At 45.4% G+C, this 20,305-nt stretch overlaps 1 protein-coding gene across 1 annotated transcript; it reads right to left on the bottom strand.

Moving 5' to 3' along the window:
* Window positions 1-961: 961 nt before the first annotated feature.
* On the bottom strand, window positions 962-18,296 carry LOC133064396 (membrane-spanning 4-domains subfamily A member 7-like). The gene is made up of 6 exons (XM_061154430.1): window positions 18,141-18,296; window positions 14,227-14,392; window positions 8,264-8,398; window positions 6,466-6,522; window positions 4,578-4,784; window positions 962-1,449 (listed from the first exon to the last, which is right to left on the bottom strand). The coding sequence occupies exons 2-6, from the start codon at window positions 14,377-14,379 to the stop codon at window positions 1,330-1,332; spliced, it is 672 nt and encodes a 223-aa protein (XP_061010413.1). The 5' UTR covers window positions 14,380-14,392; window positions 18,141-18,296; the 3' UTR covers window positions 962-1,329.
* Between the last annotated feature and the right edge of the window lie 2,009 nt (window positions 18,297-20,305).

Genomic DNA, 20,305 nt, shown 5'->3' with positions numbered 1-20,305 from the left:
GCATGTAATTGTTTGCTCACTTGTGTCATTGGTAGATCATTGGTGTATCATTGGTCGATCATTGGTGTATCATTGGTCGATCATTGGTGTGTAATTGGTGTATCATTGGTCGATCATTGGTGTGTAATTGGTGTATCATTGGTCGATCATTGGTGTATCATTGGTCGATCATTGGTGTATCATTGGTCGATCATTGGTGTGTAATTGGTGTATCATTGGTCGATCATTGGTGTATCATTGGTGTATCATTGGTCGATCATTGGTGTATCATTGGTGTATCATTGGTCGATCATTGGTGTATCATTGGTCGATCATTGGTGTATCACACTCCATTGTTTGTGTGTGTAAGTCGCTCAGTTGTGTCCTTTGTGACCCTCGGGACTGCAGCCCACCAGGCTCCTCCGTCCGTGGGATTCTCCAGGCAAGAACACTGGAGTGGGGTGCCATGCCCTCCTCCAGCGGATCTTCCTGACCCAGGACCTGAACCCGGGTCTCCTGCATTGCAAGCAGATTCTTTACCGTCTGAGCCACCAGGGAAGCCCGTCCATTGTTTGACTACACCACAGTTGTTATTTGTCTCTCCTACTCTTTGGCATTCGGATAGTTTCCTCTGGAGGGCTATTGTGTGTATCACTTCTGTGACCACCTCTGTACATGTCATTTGGAAAGCACCCTGTGAGTTTCTGTTGCACATTCCCCTCTAGCATAAGGACTAAGGCCTAAGGCCTAGACCAGGGGACAACGTCAGGAACCTCGTTATTGGGTAGTTCACATTGTTCACTGCAGTGCAGTAACAGAGTTAATTATATTTCTATATGTCTAATTTCTTGTTTGGTCTAGAACTTAGATGGGAGAGAGCCTTGAGGTTACTTATGATCTTTGAGTTTAGATATTTAAAGAATAAAGTCGTTAAATGAGACAGGGTTCAGAGGCATATTTAATTGACAGAAATAGAGCCATATTATTTTAGAAGTACTTTTTAATTGAAATGTTCTTGGAATCTCTGATGTTTAAAATTTAAGCAATGTGAGTATGAAAACACTACAGAAACAGGGCCTACAAAGCCAGCCAGTTCACACTAGCTCAAGATCACACATTTCCTCTTCTTTTCATTTTATTGTCTATTGGAGTTTAGTTGCTTTGCCACATTACGTTAGTCTCTGCTGTTCGGCAACACAGCAGAGTGAGTCAGCCCTCCGTGTGCATGCGCTCCCTCTCTGCCACCCCAGAGCGTTGAGTAGAGTCCCTGTGTTATGCAGCAGGTTCTTGTTGGTTATCTGTTTCATCCGTCGTAATGTGCATATGTCAGCTCCAGTCCCCCAGTCCTTCTTACTCGTGACCGGACGAATGCAGGGCTGTTGGAGTAGACCTTTTCCACCAAAAGACAGAAGCGTATGCAGCTGCTAAGAGCTCCAGCACCGTGAAGGTAAGCATCACCACCAGGACACCCTGTAAATCAACACAGGGATGGTTGGTGCCCCAACCCTTGTTCAGGAGACAAGACTGCGAGTGAAGACTCTAACAGTGGAGAGAAGAAGAGACAGTGAGGACCATGTCCTCCTCTTTCCTGCTTTTCCTTTCAGATCTCTGAACCAAAGCAGGGAAATGAATAGCAAGGATTTCCACTCAAGACCTCGGTATTCCACACTCAGAGATGAGAGTCATCCTTCATTTACCTGTGTGTGAAAGTCGCTCAGTTGTGTTTGACTCCTGGCAACCCCATGCAGTCCATGGAATTCTCCAGGCCAGAATACTGGAGTGGGGAGCCGTTCCCTTCTCCAGGGGATCTTCCCAACGCAGGGGTTGAACCCAGGCCTCCCACGTTGCAGGCAGATTCTTTACGCACTAGGCCGCCTGGGAGTTCGCTCATTTACCTTTACTTGCTCCTATTATTTTCTTTTTCCTGGGTGCTTTTGATTGCCATGCTGTTTCTAGGTCTGGGCTTGTTTTTATTCATCCTGCAACAATCTCAGTGCAGTCCTCAGTCTGAAATCTCATATCTTTCTTACATTCTGCAAAATTCTCGCTTATTTCTCTTGCATCCTCCCTGTCTACCGCGCTGTCCCACGAAGCTCATATGAGATGTGTTGAACCTTCTCCCTTCACTGTCTTCCCTGTCTTTTAACTTCTTATTGATATTTTCTAAATTTTTATGTTAGTGTGTTCTGTTCTATGTGGTTTAATCAGACCTATATGTTGTAGCTCCTATTTACCTGATGCTAAGTTCTTAATTTCAAATATTGTAATTTTCATTTCTAATCATACTATTTGGCTCTTTTTCAAATCCACTTTTTTTATTGTTGTTCATTGCCATATTCTTTCATTTTGGTTTTAATTCCTTTTTTAATATCTTTAATCATTTAAAATGTAGTTTCACTATAGCATTTTTTCAAATTATGATGTAATCTCCAACTCTCAGGTAACTAAATTTCATATTTGTCCCATTTTCTGCTATCCCTCATTTTTTCCCTTATGTTTTTCAAAATATTTTCATTCTTAGATAACTTCAGTGTGTGGGTGGTGATGATTGGAGGGTTCTTTGGTATGTGGGGGACTCATAATTTGGACTTCTGGACATCTCTGTTGATGGAGAAGACTCTTGAGAGTCCCTTAGATTGCAAAGAGTCCATCCTAAAGGAAGTCAAGACCGAACATTCATTGGAAGGACTCTTGTTGAAGCTGAAGCTCCAACACTTTGGCCACCTGATACAAAGAGCTGACTCGCTGGAAAAGACCCTGCTGCTGGGAAAGATTGAGGGCAGGGGGAGAAGGGGGCAGCAGAGCGTGAGGCGGTTGGACGGCATCACTGACTCCAGGAGACCGTGGAGAGCGGAGGGGCCTGGCGAGCTGCAGTCCACGAGGCTGCAAAGAGTCGGACATGCGTTAGCGACCGAACAACAGTAACTCTTGATGGGAGTTGGGTTTGATTCTGATAGTACCTTAGGACTTTCACAGATCCAGGGACAATTTTAAGTTAGTCATTTTATTCAAGGTTCCTCTATTTTATATGTAATTTTGGATTTGGGTACCCCACCTACTCAAGGCTTGGTGAGATGATTTCATCCTATAAACCTTTATGGAAGAGTTTCTGGAAGCTTCTTGAAATGCAGGACAGAGTTTTTTTCCTTATCTTATTTCTTAAATAGGCTAAATATTTAGTCTCAGCTCCTAACATTTTGCAGGGCACTCAGTGTGAGCTTCCTGCATCCACTGTGCCTAAAGAACCTCAAATCCTATCATGGGAATTAAAATTCCATGAGCCCAACCTCCAACACCTATGTTCCTGTCCTGGCCACCATGGTCTTCTGATCTCTGCTCCGGCTTTAATCTCCTTCTTAGTGTCTAGGATGTAAGATGACCTTCCTGCCACCCTCCCTTCTTTCCTTCTTCCATCTCTCGACATATATTTTTAACTTTAAATTTGTTACTTTCCCCAAGTAATCTTTATGTTAATAAAGAAAGAGTGGACCTTTGAAGTCTGCCCAGTCTGCCGAGTTGCAGCTTCTCTGATGTTACAAGAAGTTCTCTTTGGCTCTAGTTACCTGAGAGTGGGAGGCAGTTTGAGCTGAGTTTTCACTGAATTAAGCTCTGATTACCCAACAGGGGGAGAACGCTGCTCCCACACTCCGTGCTTTGCCTGATCTCTCCCCTGCACCAGGGTGGTACTATCTGCTGGACTTCCTCAAGCTGATTTCCAACCAGATGAGTCTCCGTGCCCTTCTGCTTCCTCAAGCTCCTGGATCAAAGCAGATGCTTTTGGCAACCTCTGGGTCCCACAGGCAACCTTACAGAAGTCTGTGAGTTCAGAAGTGCGCACACATTCTCTGTGATTCAAGAGACAGATCCAAGGGAGTGAGAGAGGTTGCCTTTGTTTCCTCAGCTCAGACAAGGGGTGGGGGGGTGTCACAAAGGGAGTGGTCTTTCTCCTTAAAGGGCCAGAGCTTATGGTTTCCAAACTCTGAGCCTGCATATAGAGGACTGACTGAGCCAAGATGGTCATAATCATCAGGTGGTGACCATCAAGTTTGGGGGAAAAGTGGCAAGAATATGGTGCCCAGGGATGCTGGTGTTTCTGCTAAGAGTCAAATCCCTGGGTAAACCGTCTCTCATTGTCTGCAGCCCTGCTGGGCCAGTCTAGTAGTTAGGTGCTTGGGCTTAAGGTTCAAGTTCCATACCACCTTACCATATGGTGCATTAATCCCAAATCAAATCAAGTTCAAATTAAAAGGAAATGTTTCTGTCCATGTTGGGGGGGGGGGGTGGGAATGCCTGTTTGACAAAGGGGGCACTTTGAGGGCTGGAGCTATCGAGGATAGGGTATTTATTATTTAAGAAGGATGACCAAACGGATCGCCACGCACAGCCCTTCTTGACTCCCTGTTTTGACCTTGCACAGTGCTTCGCCTGTATTTTGCAGCCTGCTGACCAACCTCTTTCAACCATAATTTTTTGTCTTTCCTGTTTGCTTCCAGACATTCAAACCAACTGGGCTGCAGACTGCTGAAAAGTCAGAAATGTATGCAAAGCAGGGACACTGAGATTTCACATGACAGGAAGTGCAGTCCGAAACTACTTACTGTTAGACCGACACTGGTCAGGAGACAGTCCTTGACTTCGTATATCGAATAATAGTACCTCGAATAAGGCAGTGAGGCTAGGTAATCCCTTCCGGAGTCACACTGCTGAGAGGCCGTCCTCAGAGCTACCAGGCTGTTAGCAAGCAGGATGAGGCCCGCTCCAGCAGCCAGAGAGCTCACTGCACTGGAGATGAGGCTGTTCGTGGCCTGGAAGAGAAACTCTGCGTCGGGACCTCGTCACGGACGCAGCGCGCGGCGCTGTTCACCCCCATCCACGGCGCTGCAACGGGACTTCCCTGCGTCTGTTTTCCTCCGACCTGTGTGCTCCCTGGGGACCCAGGCTGTGTTTTATTTACCCTGTAGGCCCTTCTCACTACCTGGCTTGTCACCTGATATAATCAGTAAAAGTTTGTTGAATGAGAAAACGTATGAACAGTTCTTTCTTGGGGGAAGAGGTCTGGCTCCTGGACTCTGCAGGGCCTCCAAGACGGAGGAGGAGCTACTCAGGCAACTGACAGGGTCCCCTTGACTTCCTCAGCAGCTTTAGCATCATTCTTTTGCTCTAAGGGCTTCTGGAATAGGGCCTTTGGTCCCTCCTGGGAGGACCAGTCTATGACTCTCTTCCCATCAAGAAGCAGCTTCAGAGAAAAGGCAGAAACCAGCTGGAGAAGTTGGAATACCCATCTGGAGGCGGATCAGACCAATGAGAACCACATCTGTCACACTCTCTCCTGGGGCACATTCTACATCTTGGGGAAAAGGGCTTTCACAGGATATGATTCCTCCACAAAGATGAGCCAGGCTTGGTGTCAGGCTCCCAGCACACGCTCTTTTCTTTTTTAACATCACAGTGGGATACCGGCTGTTGGGGAGCACGGTTGCCCTGTCCTCTTATCTCTTGGCCCCGTAGCTGCAGGGCTTTGTGTGCTGAGTCCCTGAAGGGAGCGCAGACTGAATGGCAGAGTCTTTGCCCAGAGTTGCCAAGTGCAGGCGCTGGAGCCCACATATCGTCTTGGGTCCCACATGGGGAGGCCACAGCATCTTAGGTCATCCCAGCTGTGGTTTGCCTTTTCAGTGAATTCAGGGCACTTGGGAAACCACCTCTGAGAGCCACATGTTTCTCTTCCACATTCTGTAGATGAGAAAACTGTGAGCTAGAGAAGGAAGGAACTTTCTGAAGCACACGGAAGTGTCAGCGACAGAGCTGGGATGGAAGTAGAGGTCTCCTGACCCCAGTTCCAGAGCTCTGCCCCCACCCCATGCTGTGAACTCTTCAGTCCATTGGTTCTGGGGTTAAGACGTTCAGCTTCAAGCTTCAGGAGCTTACACTGGCCTCATACACCATCTGGCGTGCCCTCATCCGTAGCTAACCAGACTGTGGATCTTCCTGAGTTAGGATGTGGCTTCGCCCTAGGTCATCTTTGTGGGTGTGTGGCTGTGGGGAGGGGAGCTTGCTATGGCGAGGATCAAAGACCTCAGCGCCTGCCTCCCCTCGCGTCCTCCTGACTCTGTCAGCAAAGCAGCTGCAGTCTGACAGCTCTTTCTAAGGGGGTGGAGGAGAGGCCACAGGACCTAAGCCCACACACCTCTGCCTCTAGGAAAGGATCTCCCTGTCCTAGGAAGGATCTCTAGGCTCTAGCGAGATGGTCGTCTGTCCCCTTCAGGGCCAAGATAGGAAGTCATAAACAGCCCATGGCATATTCAAGATTTTCTACCATTTAAGCAAATGAGGTAAACCTCCTCCAAGCTTAGAATATGACACTGGAGAGCTATTTTGTAGGGCAAAGAGCACACGTCTAGGAGGGAAGAGCCCAAATTCCCTCTGAAGAGTTAACTCCAAAGTTCCTTTTATTCCAGTCAGCTAAGAATCCATGGTTCTCATACTTACAAAAGGCTTACTTGATTTTTTTCCAGAGACAATTGAGAGGGTTCCAGTAATGGCAAACTGCTCAGAAAAGAGAGAAATGATCAGTTCAGTTGACTTAGAGAAATGTGACTACCATGTTACTCTCAGTCAATCAATGTGTGTGTGTGTGTGTGTGTGTGTGTGTGTGTACACATGCTGAGTTACTCAGTCATGTCCAACTCTTTGCGACCCCATGGGCTGTAAGCCGCCAGGCTCATCTGCCCGTGGAGCTTCCCAAGCAAGAATACTGGAGTGAGTTGCCATTTCCTTCTCCGGGGGATCTTCCTGACCAGGAATCGAACCCTCGCCTCTTGTGTTTCCTGCACTGGCAGGCAGATTCTTTACCACTGAGCCACCTGGGAAGCCCCAACTCAATCAATACACAAAGTAAATTCCCTGGGATCCATATGGAGAGAGACCCCTGATTTTCACCCCCAGGATGCCTCCATTGACTTTGAAGAATAGGCAGATGCACAGAGGAGCTGAATTTATGCTCCTGGAAATCACTGGGAGCTGAGGAGGTCTGGGAAGGGGGCACACATGGACGGAGGAGAGTGTTGCTAGATTATGAGGTAGGAAGAGAGGAGGCTGAGAAAGACCATGACTTGAGGGCTTAGAAGGATAGGAGCAGCCACCCAAAGCACGAAGAAGACAGGCTCTAATGCACAAAGTGCAGAAACACATGGGCATCAAGCCATTGGTGGCAATAACTTGAGTTAGGCTGGGAGTTGAGGAAAACGGGAAGGGTCAGATGTGAAGAGTCTTTTATGTTAAGAGTATTTTAAAGCCCCGTAAGTCCACATTTGATCCCAGTGGTATTAAGGGTCCACTTGGTGGAGGGATAATGTTTTGAGAAGCTGAAACATGGGTTAAGCTGTGGTTTAAACTTGGGATCGGGTGGTCACAAACAAAGACAGTCAAGCATGAGTTAATTCTAGCTTTCATTAGAGAATGCAGGAGCCCAGACTGTGGGTTAGATAGCGGAGTCAAGGACAAACAGTGCTCTGGGGGCAGAAGCAGGGCTCCCTTGCCTCAATGCACGGTTTGTCCACACGAGGACTGTATCCATACAGAGAAGGCGCTGTGGTAAAAGTCTGTAAGCCCAGAACGTGCCTTTTTCTCCTCTGTCAGGATGCTGCGTGGAGAAGAAGTGGCCTTTTCTGGGAGATGTGAGGAGGTCCTGGATAATCTCCAAGGAAAAGGATCTGCTTGGCCCTTTTCCATGAGCCGCTACATGGAAGGGCTCAAAAAACTTTCTACCAGATGCTCAGGATTGCCTCTGACAATGTAGCAAGAGTGTTCTTGGTTCCCGTGAATCTTACCATTGTTAGTTTAATCCTCTGCAGATCTGTGGCATCTACCAGCAGTGCTCATTTTACTTAAGAAAAAATGACCTTTTCACTTTCTGCTGACAGGTGGATTACTCTTAAACTGGAGGGATTCCAATGGCCTCACCAAAGGGCCAAAGAAGAATATGGAAGACCTTTCACTTTCTGGAAGTATGTCATGAGGCCAGGTAAGAAACGCTGTACCCGCATGCCCACTGTGTTACCATGTTGCCTCCCGCCCCAACCAGGCACTCCCTGGCAGGCTCACACAGGACGGACTAAGTCCCTCTGCCGCTTTTCCTGAACTAGAGACACATGATGTGCGATAGTAACAGAGGGAAGGTGGGGGAACTCAGCCTTCTCCTGCTTCTTGGAATTGAGTCATTCCATGACTTAGCACCCAGTTGGCATTTATAAAGCATATCCCCTCTTGGAGACCCCATTCTACTCACACACAGAGCTCCTAAAAATGGGTACCCAGACATCAGAATGGTGGAAATCGCTGGGCTGAGCTGGGAAGAATTGGGAACAGAAACCAAAATGACCCCCAAACTTGAAATCACCAGGAAACACAGGATCTGGATGGTCTGAAAGAAATAAGAGGGAAAGCTGTAAAAACTTCCAGAGGACACTGTACACACATGAGAGCTATCATGGCATGCACATTGTGAATTCTACAGAGTACAGAGTATCCGTCATCATCTGTAATTAAAAAGGAGTGGGGGAGTGTTACAAGGTGCCAATAGGCATTCTATTAGAGAAAGTCATATATAACTAACCTCTTTTACTTTTGATAGAATTATTAAACTAGCAAATCAGGGAGTGATATACGCATTTTTAACTTTATTTTGCAAAAGGTAGTTTACAGGTTTTTATTTGGTTTGGTTTGGTCTAGGGCAAATAGATAGGGAAAAATTTTCTAGACAATACTCCAGTTAGAAGGCTATAGAAAGCAAATTTATCATGGGAATGTTAATAAAGGGCTCAATTTCAATTGAAGTAAAGTAGAGCAGAAAGTCTTTAGTGCCATAATTCATCTTATTCATCATTGGATTTTAATAATTATTAACACTTTTTAATGACACCAGTGGTGGTGATAATAGTCTGTATTTATTGAACACTTTCTACATTTTAGCTATTCATCTTGTCTCACTTATAGATAAGAAAAATGAGGCACCAGAATTAAAATAACTTGTAAAAACACATGCCAATGGCCAAATGGAAGAACTAGGTTTTTAGCCCTATTCATCTGATATTGAGCTTTACTCACTTTACTCACTGTTTAATATTTATTAAACACTGTTTTAAAACTCACTGTTTTAATATTTATTGACTATCCCAGACACCAGGGTAATAAAGCAAGTGAAAATCACTGTCACCAGATGTGTATTATGTCCTTTACTGATGAATTCCTTGGAAAGCAAAATGAGTTAAGAGCAGAGTATTAGGAAATGAGCCCTCAGAAGTACTAAGGGTGTGATGCAAGCTGTGTGTGGCCTTGTAGGCTCTTTTTACCAACTTTGTCGTCATTCTTAGTAAAAAGGCAAGCCCACTGGGCAATTTTGAGCAAGGATAGTGCATGATCCAATTCACATTTTTAAAAGATCATTCTGTCTGCTGAATTGAGAGTAGATCGTAAGGGAACAGAGCAGGGACATCTATAAAGAGGGTATTTCCATAATTCACATGTGGGATGATGCCAGCCTGGAGGAAGATGTGGATAACAGAGGTGGCGAGAAGTTCCGTCATTTGGTTCTAGATGTGTTGTGGAGATTAAACCTATGGGACTTGCCAACGGTGTGAATGTGGATTATGAAACAGGGATGAAGGGTTGAGTATCTGAAGTGATGGAGTCAACACGGATTTAAAATTGGCAATACTGTATGAGGAGTGGGCTTGGGGCTGGAATATCAGTATTTCAGCCTGGGGCAGACTAGGGAGAGGCGTTGAGTAGATATCCAAGTGGAGATGTACATAGGCTTTTGGATATGTGAGTCCTAAGTTGGAAGAAGAGATCCTGGCAACAGATATAGCCTTTTTGTTCCAAGTTGCAAGTGAAGATAATATTTAAATCCCTATTACCAGGTGAGTTCCCCGTTGTAACAGATATGGAAAGAGCGGAGTCAAGGACTGAGCAGTGAAGAACCCCAAATTTAGGATCAGCAAAATAGAAACATAAAAGGCACAATCCAGGAGAAAGGAGGAAAACCGGAAGAATTGATGTCCAAGAATAGAAGGAAAATGAAAGTCGCTCAGTTGTGTCTGACTCTTAGTGACCCCATGGACTATATAGTCCACGGAATTCTCCAGGCCAGAATACTGGAGCAGGTAGCCTTTCCCTTCTCTGAGGGCTCTTCCTGACCCAGGGATCAAACCCAGTTCTCCCACGTTGCAGGCAGATTCTTTACCAGCTGAGCCACAAGAGAAACCCAACAAGACTGGTGTGGGTAGCCTATCCCTTCTCCAGCTGATCTTCCTGACCCAGGAACCAAACTGGGGTCTCCTGCATTGCTGGCAGATTCTTTACCAACTGAGCTATCAGGGAAGCCCACCCGAGAATAAATACGGTATTTCAAGTAGGAGAGAGTGATCAGCTACACCAAACCTTTCTATTAGTTTGAGAAAATCAACACCAAAGACCTGGGAATTGGTTTAGCAGCATGGAGCAAAGGGGACAGATACCACCAGGTGTGGCTCAAGAGAGAATATCATCCAAGAGTAATTAGAGACACTGACTTCCCACCATTAGGAAGTGCTCCTGGGAAGGCAAGGGGAGAAGGCGGCATTAGCTGGAGGGTGTGTGAAGTTAAAAGTATTTGTTTCTGCTTTTTGTTTGTTTGTTTTCAAGATGGGGAGAAATTGCAGTAAGATTCTGCCCTCGTGGAAATGATTAAGAAAATTTTCAGAGAATTACTGGACAAATGATAAGGGTTGGAGTCTACCGCACCCAGGGAAGAATATATTAATTAGAAGGTGGGCATTTATTTTATTTTTAGCAATGGGGAGGAGATAAAGAATGTATGGGCACAGATGTGGGTAATTACAGACGTGTAGCAGCTTGCGGACGTTCTCACCGGATGGGCTCAATTTTCTTAGCATTTTAGGAAGCAAGGTAATCAGTGGAAAAGGAAGACTCTAGAGGTTTTGGGGGCGGGGGAGGGAAAGAATGTATGAAGTGGTTTTCTGGGGTCAGAGGAAAGTGAACAGATGAAAGAAATACCATGCATATTTTAGGCATATTTTGACAGTCCATTTGGACTTATGGTCATAAATAAGAAGTGATGTGTATGTGTGCATGTGAGTGTGTGTATGTTTTCAGGCATGGTTAGTCGCATGAATTCAAGTACAGATTAGGCAAATGGGCAGCATTAGAGTTAAATCAATGTCATAGATTTTTTTTCTGGAGAGTGTGCTATAAGGATATGAGGATGAGGTTGTTGAGGGCATCACAAGAGAGTGGACTATGAGGGTCGTGCCTGGGAGAGGAAGGCTCTGTGAAGAAGGGTTATTATCAATAAGTTTCAGCAAGGTTAAACAAAGAGTCAGTGGAAGTCGGAGGGAATGACCTTGAGAGACTAGAATTTGTAGCTGGAGTATGAGATTCTTGAAAAATAAACAATGATTGCGAAAGGTTGTTGCTGAGCCATGAAAGACGCTGGGATTCTTGGCCTCCAAAGGCGAGGAATTTGATCCATTTCCAGAGCTTTTGTGTGATTAAGATTTATTAAAGTATAAAAGTGATAGAGAAACCTTCTGTCATAGACATCAGAAGGGGACAGAAAGGGTGCCCCCTGCTAGTTTTTAGCAAGAAGTTATATACCTATTAGCAGATTGATAATTAGAGAAAGGAAATGTCTCAAACCTCAGAGAGTGGCACCAGGCCGCTCACCCACAACATGCATTCTGAGATAACACTGGCACCAGCAGGGTCATCCCAGGCCATAAGACAATTGACATGAATCTTGAAGAAAGGAAGCTTTCCAAGAAAATACACAGTCTCATTAACATAGCTTAAGAGAACATTTCCATGAGTAAAACATACTGGTTTGTTGAGCCCTAATCCGTTCTGAGTCTTAGGATGACTTGAAGAAAGGCAGAGTCTAAGGTAAACACATAGTTCATTAACATAGCTTAAGAAAAATATTTCCATAAGAAAAACCGCATTGGCTAGCTCAAGGTTCGAGAAACCTGAAGTTCAGGTGGAACCAGGTGTCATCATGGCAACACAGAATTTTAAAAGAAACCTCCTTTTAAATTTGTATAGAGAAGGGGAAAAAATCATACATTTGTAGTTTGTTTCCTCCTGCTGCTTAAGAGAGATAAAAAATCGTCTGATACTTGCAGCCTATTTCCTCCGTTTGGGGGCCGTAGCTCTCCCGCCTGTTACCTTCTCAGTTGGTTTCCTGCTGTTAGTATTGATAAGGTACAGGATAGGACTCAGGGAATGTTTGTCTAAGGAAGGTTGGACAAGATCCTTGGGGAGAAGAGGTCAAGGAGCTAAGAGGGCACGGCACTGGGAAGGATCACAAACACAAATATTGAAATAGCAATGGCTTATGATAGAAACTCTACTGTATGGAGTGACGGGGACTGAGCAGTCAAAATCTTAAAGAGGAAGAGTGGGTTACCTGGGAGAGTGAAAGAAGTGGGAAATCACTGAAGTTTCTTTGTCTCTCCAATTCCTTCAAGGAATAAGGGAATGGGGCTTAAAAAAAACAAACTGTTAAGTGTATAGTTCACTGATTAACTCATGTGTGTAAAATAGTAGCTGGCACATTGAAGGTGCTCAATAAATGATAGGTGAATGTGTGAATGAAAATCATATCTCTTATTGATATAGTCTCTCATTGATATCTCTTACTGATTGCTGAAGCAAATGGTGAAATGTGTTTGTGATTCTAGGCTACCTGTAGGCTAGATTACAGGCTGCATGGGCAAAACAAGAAGGAGAAAGGCAAGTCAGCTCGGAACCAGCTATTTGAAAGAAGTAAATTAAGAGAGTGAATATTGGTAAATGATAGTATAATAATAAACATTAATTGGTTTTATTTTCAAGCAACACATTCATCAGACAGTTATCCTAGAGATGATCATGTTTCAAACTTTTCAGTATATCACTTACTGTTATTTTCTAAAACACTGATTATTCTTAGGTCTTTTAAACTAAACTCAATCTTCTTAAAATTTTATTCTATCAATTCTTAATTATTCCTAAGATTAGAATTACCTTTAACAAATACATTTTGAAGTTCATGACTGTCTACAATTGCTTGAAATAATTGTTCTCTTCCAGTGTTCAAAACACAAATAACATTTCAAAAATATCTTTTTCAGGTGAGAGACTGAAATTAGGATTTTTCAATTAATAAATGAAAAGGACAATTGCATTGTCTTTTGTTAAAAGTTGGAGTGAATAACCTACGAGGATGACATGAGATTCTAGAGTAGAAGTTTTTAGAAATGAGAGGAAAAGATTGATCTAGAAGTCTCCATGAGAAGCAAGGAAGATGCTGCCTTCATTTCCATGCCTGGCAGTGAATGTGTTGGTGGAAACTGGGCCCTTGGGAACAAGCTTTCTGTTTGCACAAGCCCTCAGAAGAGGCTTTGAGGAAAAAAAATTGAGAGATAAAGAATGTAATGCTGTTATGCTGCGTGTGAGCCGTGTGTGCTCAGTCACTTGGTTGTCTCCAACTCTTTCGCAACCCCATGGACTGTAGCCCGCCAGGTTCCTCTGTCCATGAAACCTTCCAGTCAAGAATACTGGCGTGGGCTGCCATTTCCTTCTCCAGAGAATCTTCCCAACCCAAGGATCGAACCTGCGCGTCTGGCATCTCCTGCACCGGCAGGTGTCTTCTTTACCACTAGTGCCGCCTGGGAAGCGCCATAATGCTGTCAACTAACCCCGATTCCGACTTTTGGCAGAGTTCCAAATCTGGGGATGAGTGGGAGTTAGGTCTCTAAAGGGAATATTAAGGAGCATGTGGGAATTAAGTCCTGAATATGAAGGATATTGACCTAGGACACCTGGGTGTCTCATAGTTACTCCAGTAAACAGGGAGAAAATGAACAGTGAGATTACTCTAGATTCTCTCATTTCAAAATGTTTAAGAAATATGCTCAAAATAAAATCAAGTTGAATCATACTGAGTAAAATCAAATGGTTAAATCCTAAGTCTCTACTATACTAAAGATAAATTACAAGAGGCTTTATTGTGTAGATTTCTGGTGGAAAAGATCTAATTGTTTCAGTTAGTCTACAGAAGGGCCTGAGGAAGATGCAGCTCCATTTCATGTCCCAATAAGCCTGGAGTCAGGGGAAAAAAAAGAAAGATTCTCCCAGGTCCATTGTAGATTGTGGTCTGAAAATATTCATAATATTTTCCCCAGGGTTCCCCTTGTAAGGAGATGGACTTACTCCAAGAACTGTGGCTTCTTTTGGCAGACCTTTTGGCAGGTTATCTTCTTCCTGGTAGACCTGTCCAGGCTTCTCTCTTTCGGAAATAATGATGCCCTTCAGAGTGAAGGCATTAAAGGCTCGGGTGGTCATGAGCTTGAGCGGTGATGGCATGGTGCTGGTGATGCTGGAAAAAGAAGTGAACCCAGTTGGGACCCAAGGTTTGACTTAAAGACAGGAAACCAGACTTTCCGGGAGCTCAAGATTTTTCCCAATTGTCCAAGAGGTGACCTGTCCTTTAGGAGCAGAACTGAGGACAGGGAGCAATAGCAAGCCCGCTGCAGTGCTTTCACTGTGGCCAGGAAGCCTGTCGCCAGGAGAAAGCGGGAAACATTTTGAAGAGTCGAAACAGCTCACAAGGAGCTTGCTTCGTACCCGCTTCACTCTCCTTCCAGCCACCCCTACTCTCACGCCTCTTCCTTACCCCTCTGCACCTCGGCTTCACCGTGGGACGTTCCCAACCACATCGCCCGGCAGGGTATGGCCAGACCTCGCAGCAGCCAGGGGTCGGATCCGGGCCCTCTGCCGTGGAAGCACAGTCCTAACCACCAGGGAAGTTCCCCCCGTATTGTAATTTTATGCTACATCTATTCTTCCCAGTCTTCCGTCGCAGTCTTATTTTCTTTCCTTTAAGATGTTGATCAATCCTATTCCACATCCCTTTCAGCAAATGACTTATCTCACCTAGAACGGGGGCTTCCCCGGTGGTGCTGGTGGTAGGAAATCTGCCTATTCAATCGCTGGGTGGGGATGACCCCCTGGAGGGGAAAATGGCACCCAGTCCAGCTGTTCTTGCCAGAAGGAAACCCCGCGAACAGAGGAGCCCGGGAGCTGTACAGAGTCCAGGGGGTCGAAAAGAGTCAGACACGACTGGGGAGCAGCACCGGGAACAAGCGCCTTGTCTTTGTTAGTTTAATAATGGTCAGTGTGAGCGCTTCTTTAACTCCCGCTGAATTCTAGGCACTGGGCCGTAGTAGTTGTGATCCTTATAACAACTTAGGTGTTATTAAATCCACTTTACACGTTTAGAAACTTAGGGATAATAAGGTCAAGTGGTTTTCATTAGGTGAAATTGTCATGCAAAGTACCTAGCCTGCCATCCCATAGCCAACATAATTAGTACCAGCTTGTATTCGCATAACTGGAAAGTGCACCAAGGCCATCTGACCTGTGATTTTTCTCTCAGTACCACAGTCATCCTTGTCGTTCGCTTTCTTTCATCCTAACTGGCAGCTTCAGTGTGGACTCAAGGAGAGAGCTGCCTGCCGTCCACCGGCTCGGCAGCACGGCTGGCCCCTGGGGTGCTCCCAGACCTGTTCTCAGAACGACATTCTCTTTCTTTCAAGTCATACTTTGAATCAAGCCCCATGATTATCTGCTGGGGCCACTCTTAGGAACCAGTCTCTCAAGCTTCATTCATATTGTCACATAGTGCAGAATTTCCTTTTTTTAAGACTGTTCTTAGGGAAGGCTAAGTGTAGTAAGCCAGTCACATTGGACAAAAACTGCATGATTCAACTTATATATGGTATCTAAAATAGTCAGACTCATAAAAGCCAGAACTAGGATGGAATGGTGGATTCCAGGAAATGAGGAGTTGATATAAAATATGCATAAAGTTTCAGTTATGCAAGATAAGCTCTGGAGATCTGCTGTACATCTTGCCTATAGATAATAATACTGTATTGTACATTTAAAATTCTCTTACAAAGAGCTCATGTTCTGTGCTCTTAACACAATAAAAAATTAAAAAATAAAATTCAAAAGAAATAAAAAAATTGACCTTCAACTTAAAGATTTTTTAAAAAATATTTGTAGTTCTGGATTCCTTCCTATATTCATCAGTTCTCATACCCAAGGGCTATAGCCTGTGCTTGGTTCTAAGCCTGAAACTAGGACTGGAATCCTCGTTGGTACCCTCTACCTCACTGTATTCTCATATACTATGTATGTTTATTTTCTTTTACTGCTTAAAATTTTTAGTTTTATACAGGTGTTGAGTTGGTTTATAATGTTGTGTTAGTTTCAGGTACAGCTGCTGGAGGCTCCTGGACACTCACGGGCAAGTCTGGGTCAGTCCCTTGTGTGGTCACTGCCCGTTTCTCCTGGGTCCTGGTGCACACGGTTCTGTCTGTGCCTCCAGGAGTCTGCTTCCGAGTCCTGTCTAAGTTCTGGCAGCTCTATGGTGGGGTTAATGGCGACCTCCTCCAGGAGGGCTTACGCCATACCCAGGTCTGCGGCACCCAGAGCCCCTGCCCCTGCGGCAGGCCACTGCTGACCCGGACCTCCACAGGAGATGCTCAGCACAGTTCTGGTTCAGTCCCATCACTTCATGGCAAATAGATGGGGAAACAGTGGAAACAGTGACAGACTTTATTTTCTTGGGCTCCAAGATCACTGCAGATGGTGACTGCAGCCATGAAATTAAAAGACGCTTACTCCTTGGAAAAAAGGCGATGGCAAACCTAGACAGCATATTAAAAAACAGAGACATTACTTTGCCAACAAACATCCATCTAGTCAAGGCTATGGTTTTGCCAGTGGTCATGTATGGATGTGAGAGTTGGACTGTAAAGAAAGCTGAGCACCGAAGAATGGATGCTTTTGAACTGTGGTGTTGGAGAAGACTCTTGAGAGTCCCTTGGACTGCAGGGAGATGCAACCAGTCCATCCTAAAGAGATCAATCCTAGGTGTTCATTGGAAGGACTGATGCTGAAGCTGAAACTCCAGTACTGTGCTGTGCTTAGTCGCTCAGTCATGTCCGACTCTTTGCGACCCCATGGATAGCAGCCTCCCAGGCTCCTCTGGTCCGTGGAATTCTCCAGGCCAGAATACTGGAGTGGGTTGCCATGCCCTTCTCCAGGGGATCTTCCCAACACAGGGATCGAACCCAGGTCTCCCGCATTGCAGGCCGATTCTTTACCAGCTGAACCTCCTGGGAAGCCCATTATGAACAATTACCATTATGAGCAATGCTACAGTGAATATCTTTGCCCCTCTGTGGTGCCACGGCTATTCAATTACTTTCTGAGAGTAACATTTAAAAGTGTTTTTAAGGAGTTTAAGGCCGCACTACTTCAATTTTGACACATAGGGCTGGTTTTTAGGAAGAATTCTGTATCACCAAGATTCTTTATGACTTTGCAAGAAGGCTCCAGACTGATGCCATCGTCTCCAAGCTCCACTGTCTGAGAGAGCTCCTTTTTCCATCCACATTCATCAAGGGGAGATAAAGTTGTGGTAGCTCCCAACTTTGCAAAACACTTCTAAAACCCGAACTTTGAAGACAAGTCACCAGTTGGAGGCTACCTGCTCTGCAAAGAGCAGTTTTCTCTCTTACAGAATTAGAACAAAGCAGTGGGGCTCCGTGCTCGGGATTCAATCTAACTGCACAGGGTTTATTGAGACCGTGTTCTGTATAAGACTGACACACCAGGAAACACAGAGAATTATAGAAAACCATCCCTCAACATCTTGAAGGAAACCTAAGGATCATTTCACTCCATCCTCTGATTTGGAAAGTAAATAAACAAAAACCTGGGAAGTCTTAGCAAGCCAGGCAGGGCGTCAGAGACAGAATGAGAATCTGTTCCTGGCTGCCCGTTTAAAAGACAGCCCTGGCCCTGCAAATTCATGATCCAAGTCAAAAGAAAAAGTGAAAGTGTTAGTTGCTCAGTTGTGTCCGACTCATTGCAACCCCATGGACTGCAGCCTTCAGCTCATCTGTCCATTGAACTCTCCAGGCAAGAATACTGGAGTGGATTGCCACTCCCTTCTCCAGAGGAGCTTCCCGACCAGGAACGCGGGTCTCCTGCATTGCAGGCGGATTCTTTACCATCCAAGCCACCTGGAAAGCCCAAACCAAGGTGCCTACCTGTTCCTGCAGCTCAGGCCTGTGTGCTGCGGCTGGTGGGGCAGCTCTGCTCAGCGGGGCTCAGCCAGAACCTCCCACTGCTGTTCCTGCCGCAGCGACCTTGCTCCTCTGCCCTCCCACTTCTGACACTTCCCATCCCTTCTTCAGAATAGCAGCACTTCCGATTACATAAGAAACAATTTGCTCTATTTACAGACAATTGATATGTGAAAAATACTTCTTCCTCTTTCTGAATTTCAAGGTCTGGGAAATAGCACAAAGGAGAAGTAACACATAAGAGAAAGAGCTTGTGAAGATATGTGAGATGAACAACACCAGTTAGAATCCATCTCCATTTTCCTTGGGTACATTCAGCTAATTCCTTTTAGCCTGAGTTTTCTTATCTGCTAAACTTTGGCCACCTGCTGTGAAGAGCTGACTCATTTGAAAAGACCCTGATGCTGGGAAAGATTGAAGGTGGGAGGAGAAGGGGACGACAGAGGATGAGATGGTTGGATGGCATCACCAACTCAATGGACTTGAGTTTGAGTAAAGTGCGGGAGTTGGTGATGGACGGGGAGGCCTGGCGTACTGCAGTCCATGGGGTCGCAAAGAGTCAGACGCGACTGAGTGACTGAACTGAACTGAAACGAGGGTTGTTGTTTAGCCATTAAATCATGTCCAACTCTTTTGCATCTCCATGAACTGTAGCCCACCAAGCTCCTCTGTCCATGGGATTTCCCAGGCAATAATACTGGAGTGGGTTGCCATTTCTTTCTTCAGGGGATCTTCCCAACCCAGGAATTGAACCTGTGTCTCCTGCATTGCAGGCGGATTCTTTACCACTGAGCCACCTGGGAAGGTAGACAATAATAATGTGGGTAGACAATATTAACTCCACTCTGTGGCTGTTGGGAAAATTAGAGGGAAAGGACAGAAAGAGTTTACAGAATGTAGGCATTCCATAACTTGTGATAATAATGATATTAATTTTGAACTTGGGAGAACTGATACATTTCCCCATTGCCCTGGCTGTTGGCAAAGTGAAAGCAACCTTTGGCATCTCACTGCCCACTTGTTGCTTCCTTTGGATGTCTCTTCATTTCCTGGCTTCATATCTTCCTAAGTTCAGGCTCAGAAAAGTCCAGGCACATCTCAGGAAGGATGTCAGTAGACTGGAGTCAAAGACAAAGCTATCAGGGCTGAAAGCAAGCTCATTTTCCAGGAGGTATGCATTGCCAGGGGCTTCTCTGGTTGCTCAGTCGGTAAAGAATCCACTTGCAATGTGGGAGCCTGGGTTCGATCGCCAGGTTGGGAAGATCCCCTGGAGGAGGGCATGGCAAGCCGCTCCAGGATTCTTACCTGGGGAATCCCATGGACAGAGGAGCCTGGCGGGCTGCAGTCCACGGGGTCGCAGGGTCGGACACGACTGAGCAGCTGATCACATGTGCATTGCTGGGACGTGTTGCCACTTTCACCTCCTTTGAAAGCTGCTTGGAGAACAGGAGGGGAGGGGTTAGGATGACTCTGGGACGTGCAGCCAGTGACAACAGCTGACAGGAGGACGTGCTTCATGCTTTTTAACTTCCCCAGGGCTGACAAGGCTGTCCCCTGAGAGAGGAACAGGTCTCAGCCAGGAGGGTTGTAGGAAACCTGTAAAATGCTTGGGGGAAATTTCAGTCCACTTTTTTAATCACTTTAGTCCATTAAAAAAAAAAAAAATCACTCCAAATGAGGTGATACTGCTGAGGGAACTCACCCCAGATCACGGGTCAAGCCGGTGAAGAAGCAGGACAAGTCTTAGCAGAAGGCCCAGGCCGACACCTTGGCGACAGTCTGCCATTTTGTCAGCATCGTCTTCATCCGCATGACCAATGTCTCCCTCATCAAAGAAAACCCTCACGGCCCAGGCCTTTCTCCAGGTCTGTGATCTGCTTTGAACGATTTGCCAAAGAAGAATCTCAGTCATCTGGGATACTCTCATCCTCCTTCAGAGTCTAAGTAGGAGTTTATAGGAAGATCAGGTGGCTATCTCGTCAGTTTCCCCATATATTAAATGAGATGCAACGTCTCCAGAGTCTGTACGATTGTCGTTCATAAAGCCGTGTTCATCTGTTTATTTCTCGTCCTCGACCGCGCCGAGTCTCTGCTGTGAGCGCAGGCTGCTGCTGGTGGCAGTGCTGGGG

The sequence above is a fragment of the Dama dama genome, chromosome 1 (assembly GCF_033118175.1).
Source record: "Dama dama isolate Ldn47 chromosome 1, ASM3311817v1, whole genome shotgun sequence".
NCBI classification, from domain to species: domain Eukaryota; kingdom Metazoa; phylum Chordata; class Mammalia; order Artiodactyla; family Cervidae; genus Dama; species Dama dama.
Note: the sequence above shows the minus strand (reverse complement) of the source record. Positions and strands in the feature narration are given on the sequence as shown.

Coding starts and splice junctions, on each gene's coding strand:
- LOC133064396 (XM_061154430.1), bottom strand. CDS start 14,379: ATGCCATCACCGCTCAAGCTCATGACCACCCGAGCCTTTAATGCCTTC. Junction 6,523..8,263: donor CATTTTTAGGAGCTCTGTGT/GTGAGTAGAATG, acceptor TTTTCTGAGCAG/TTTGCCATTACTGGAACCCT. Junction 1,450..4,577: donor TGACCAGTGTCGGTCTAACA/GTAAGTAGTTTC, acceptor GTTGATTTACAG/GGTGTCCTGGTGGTGATGCT.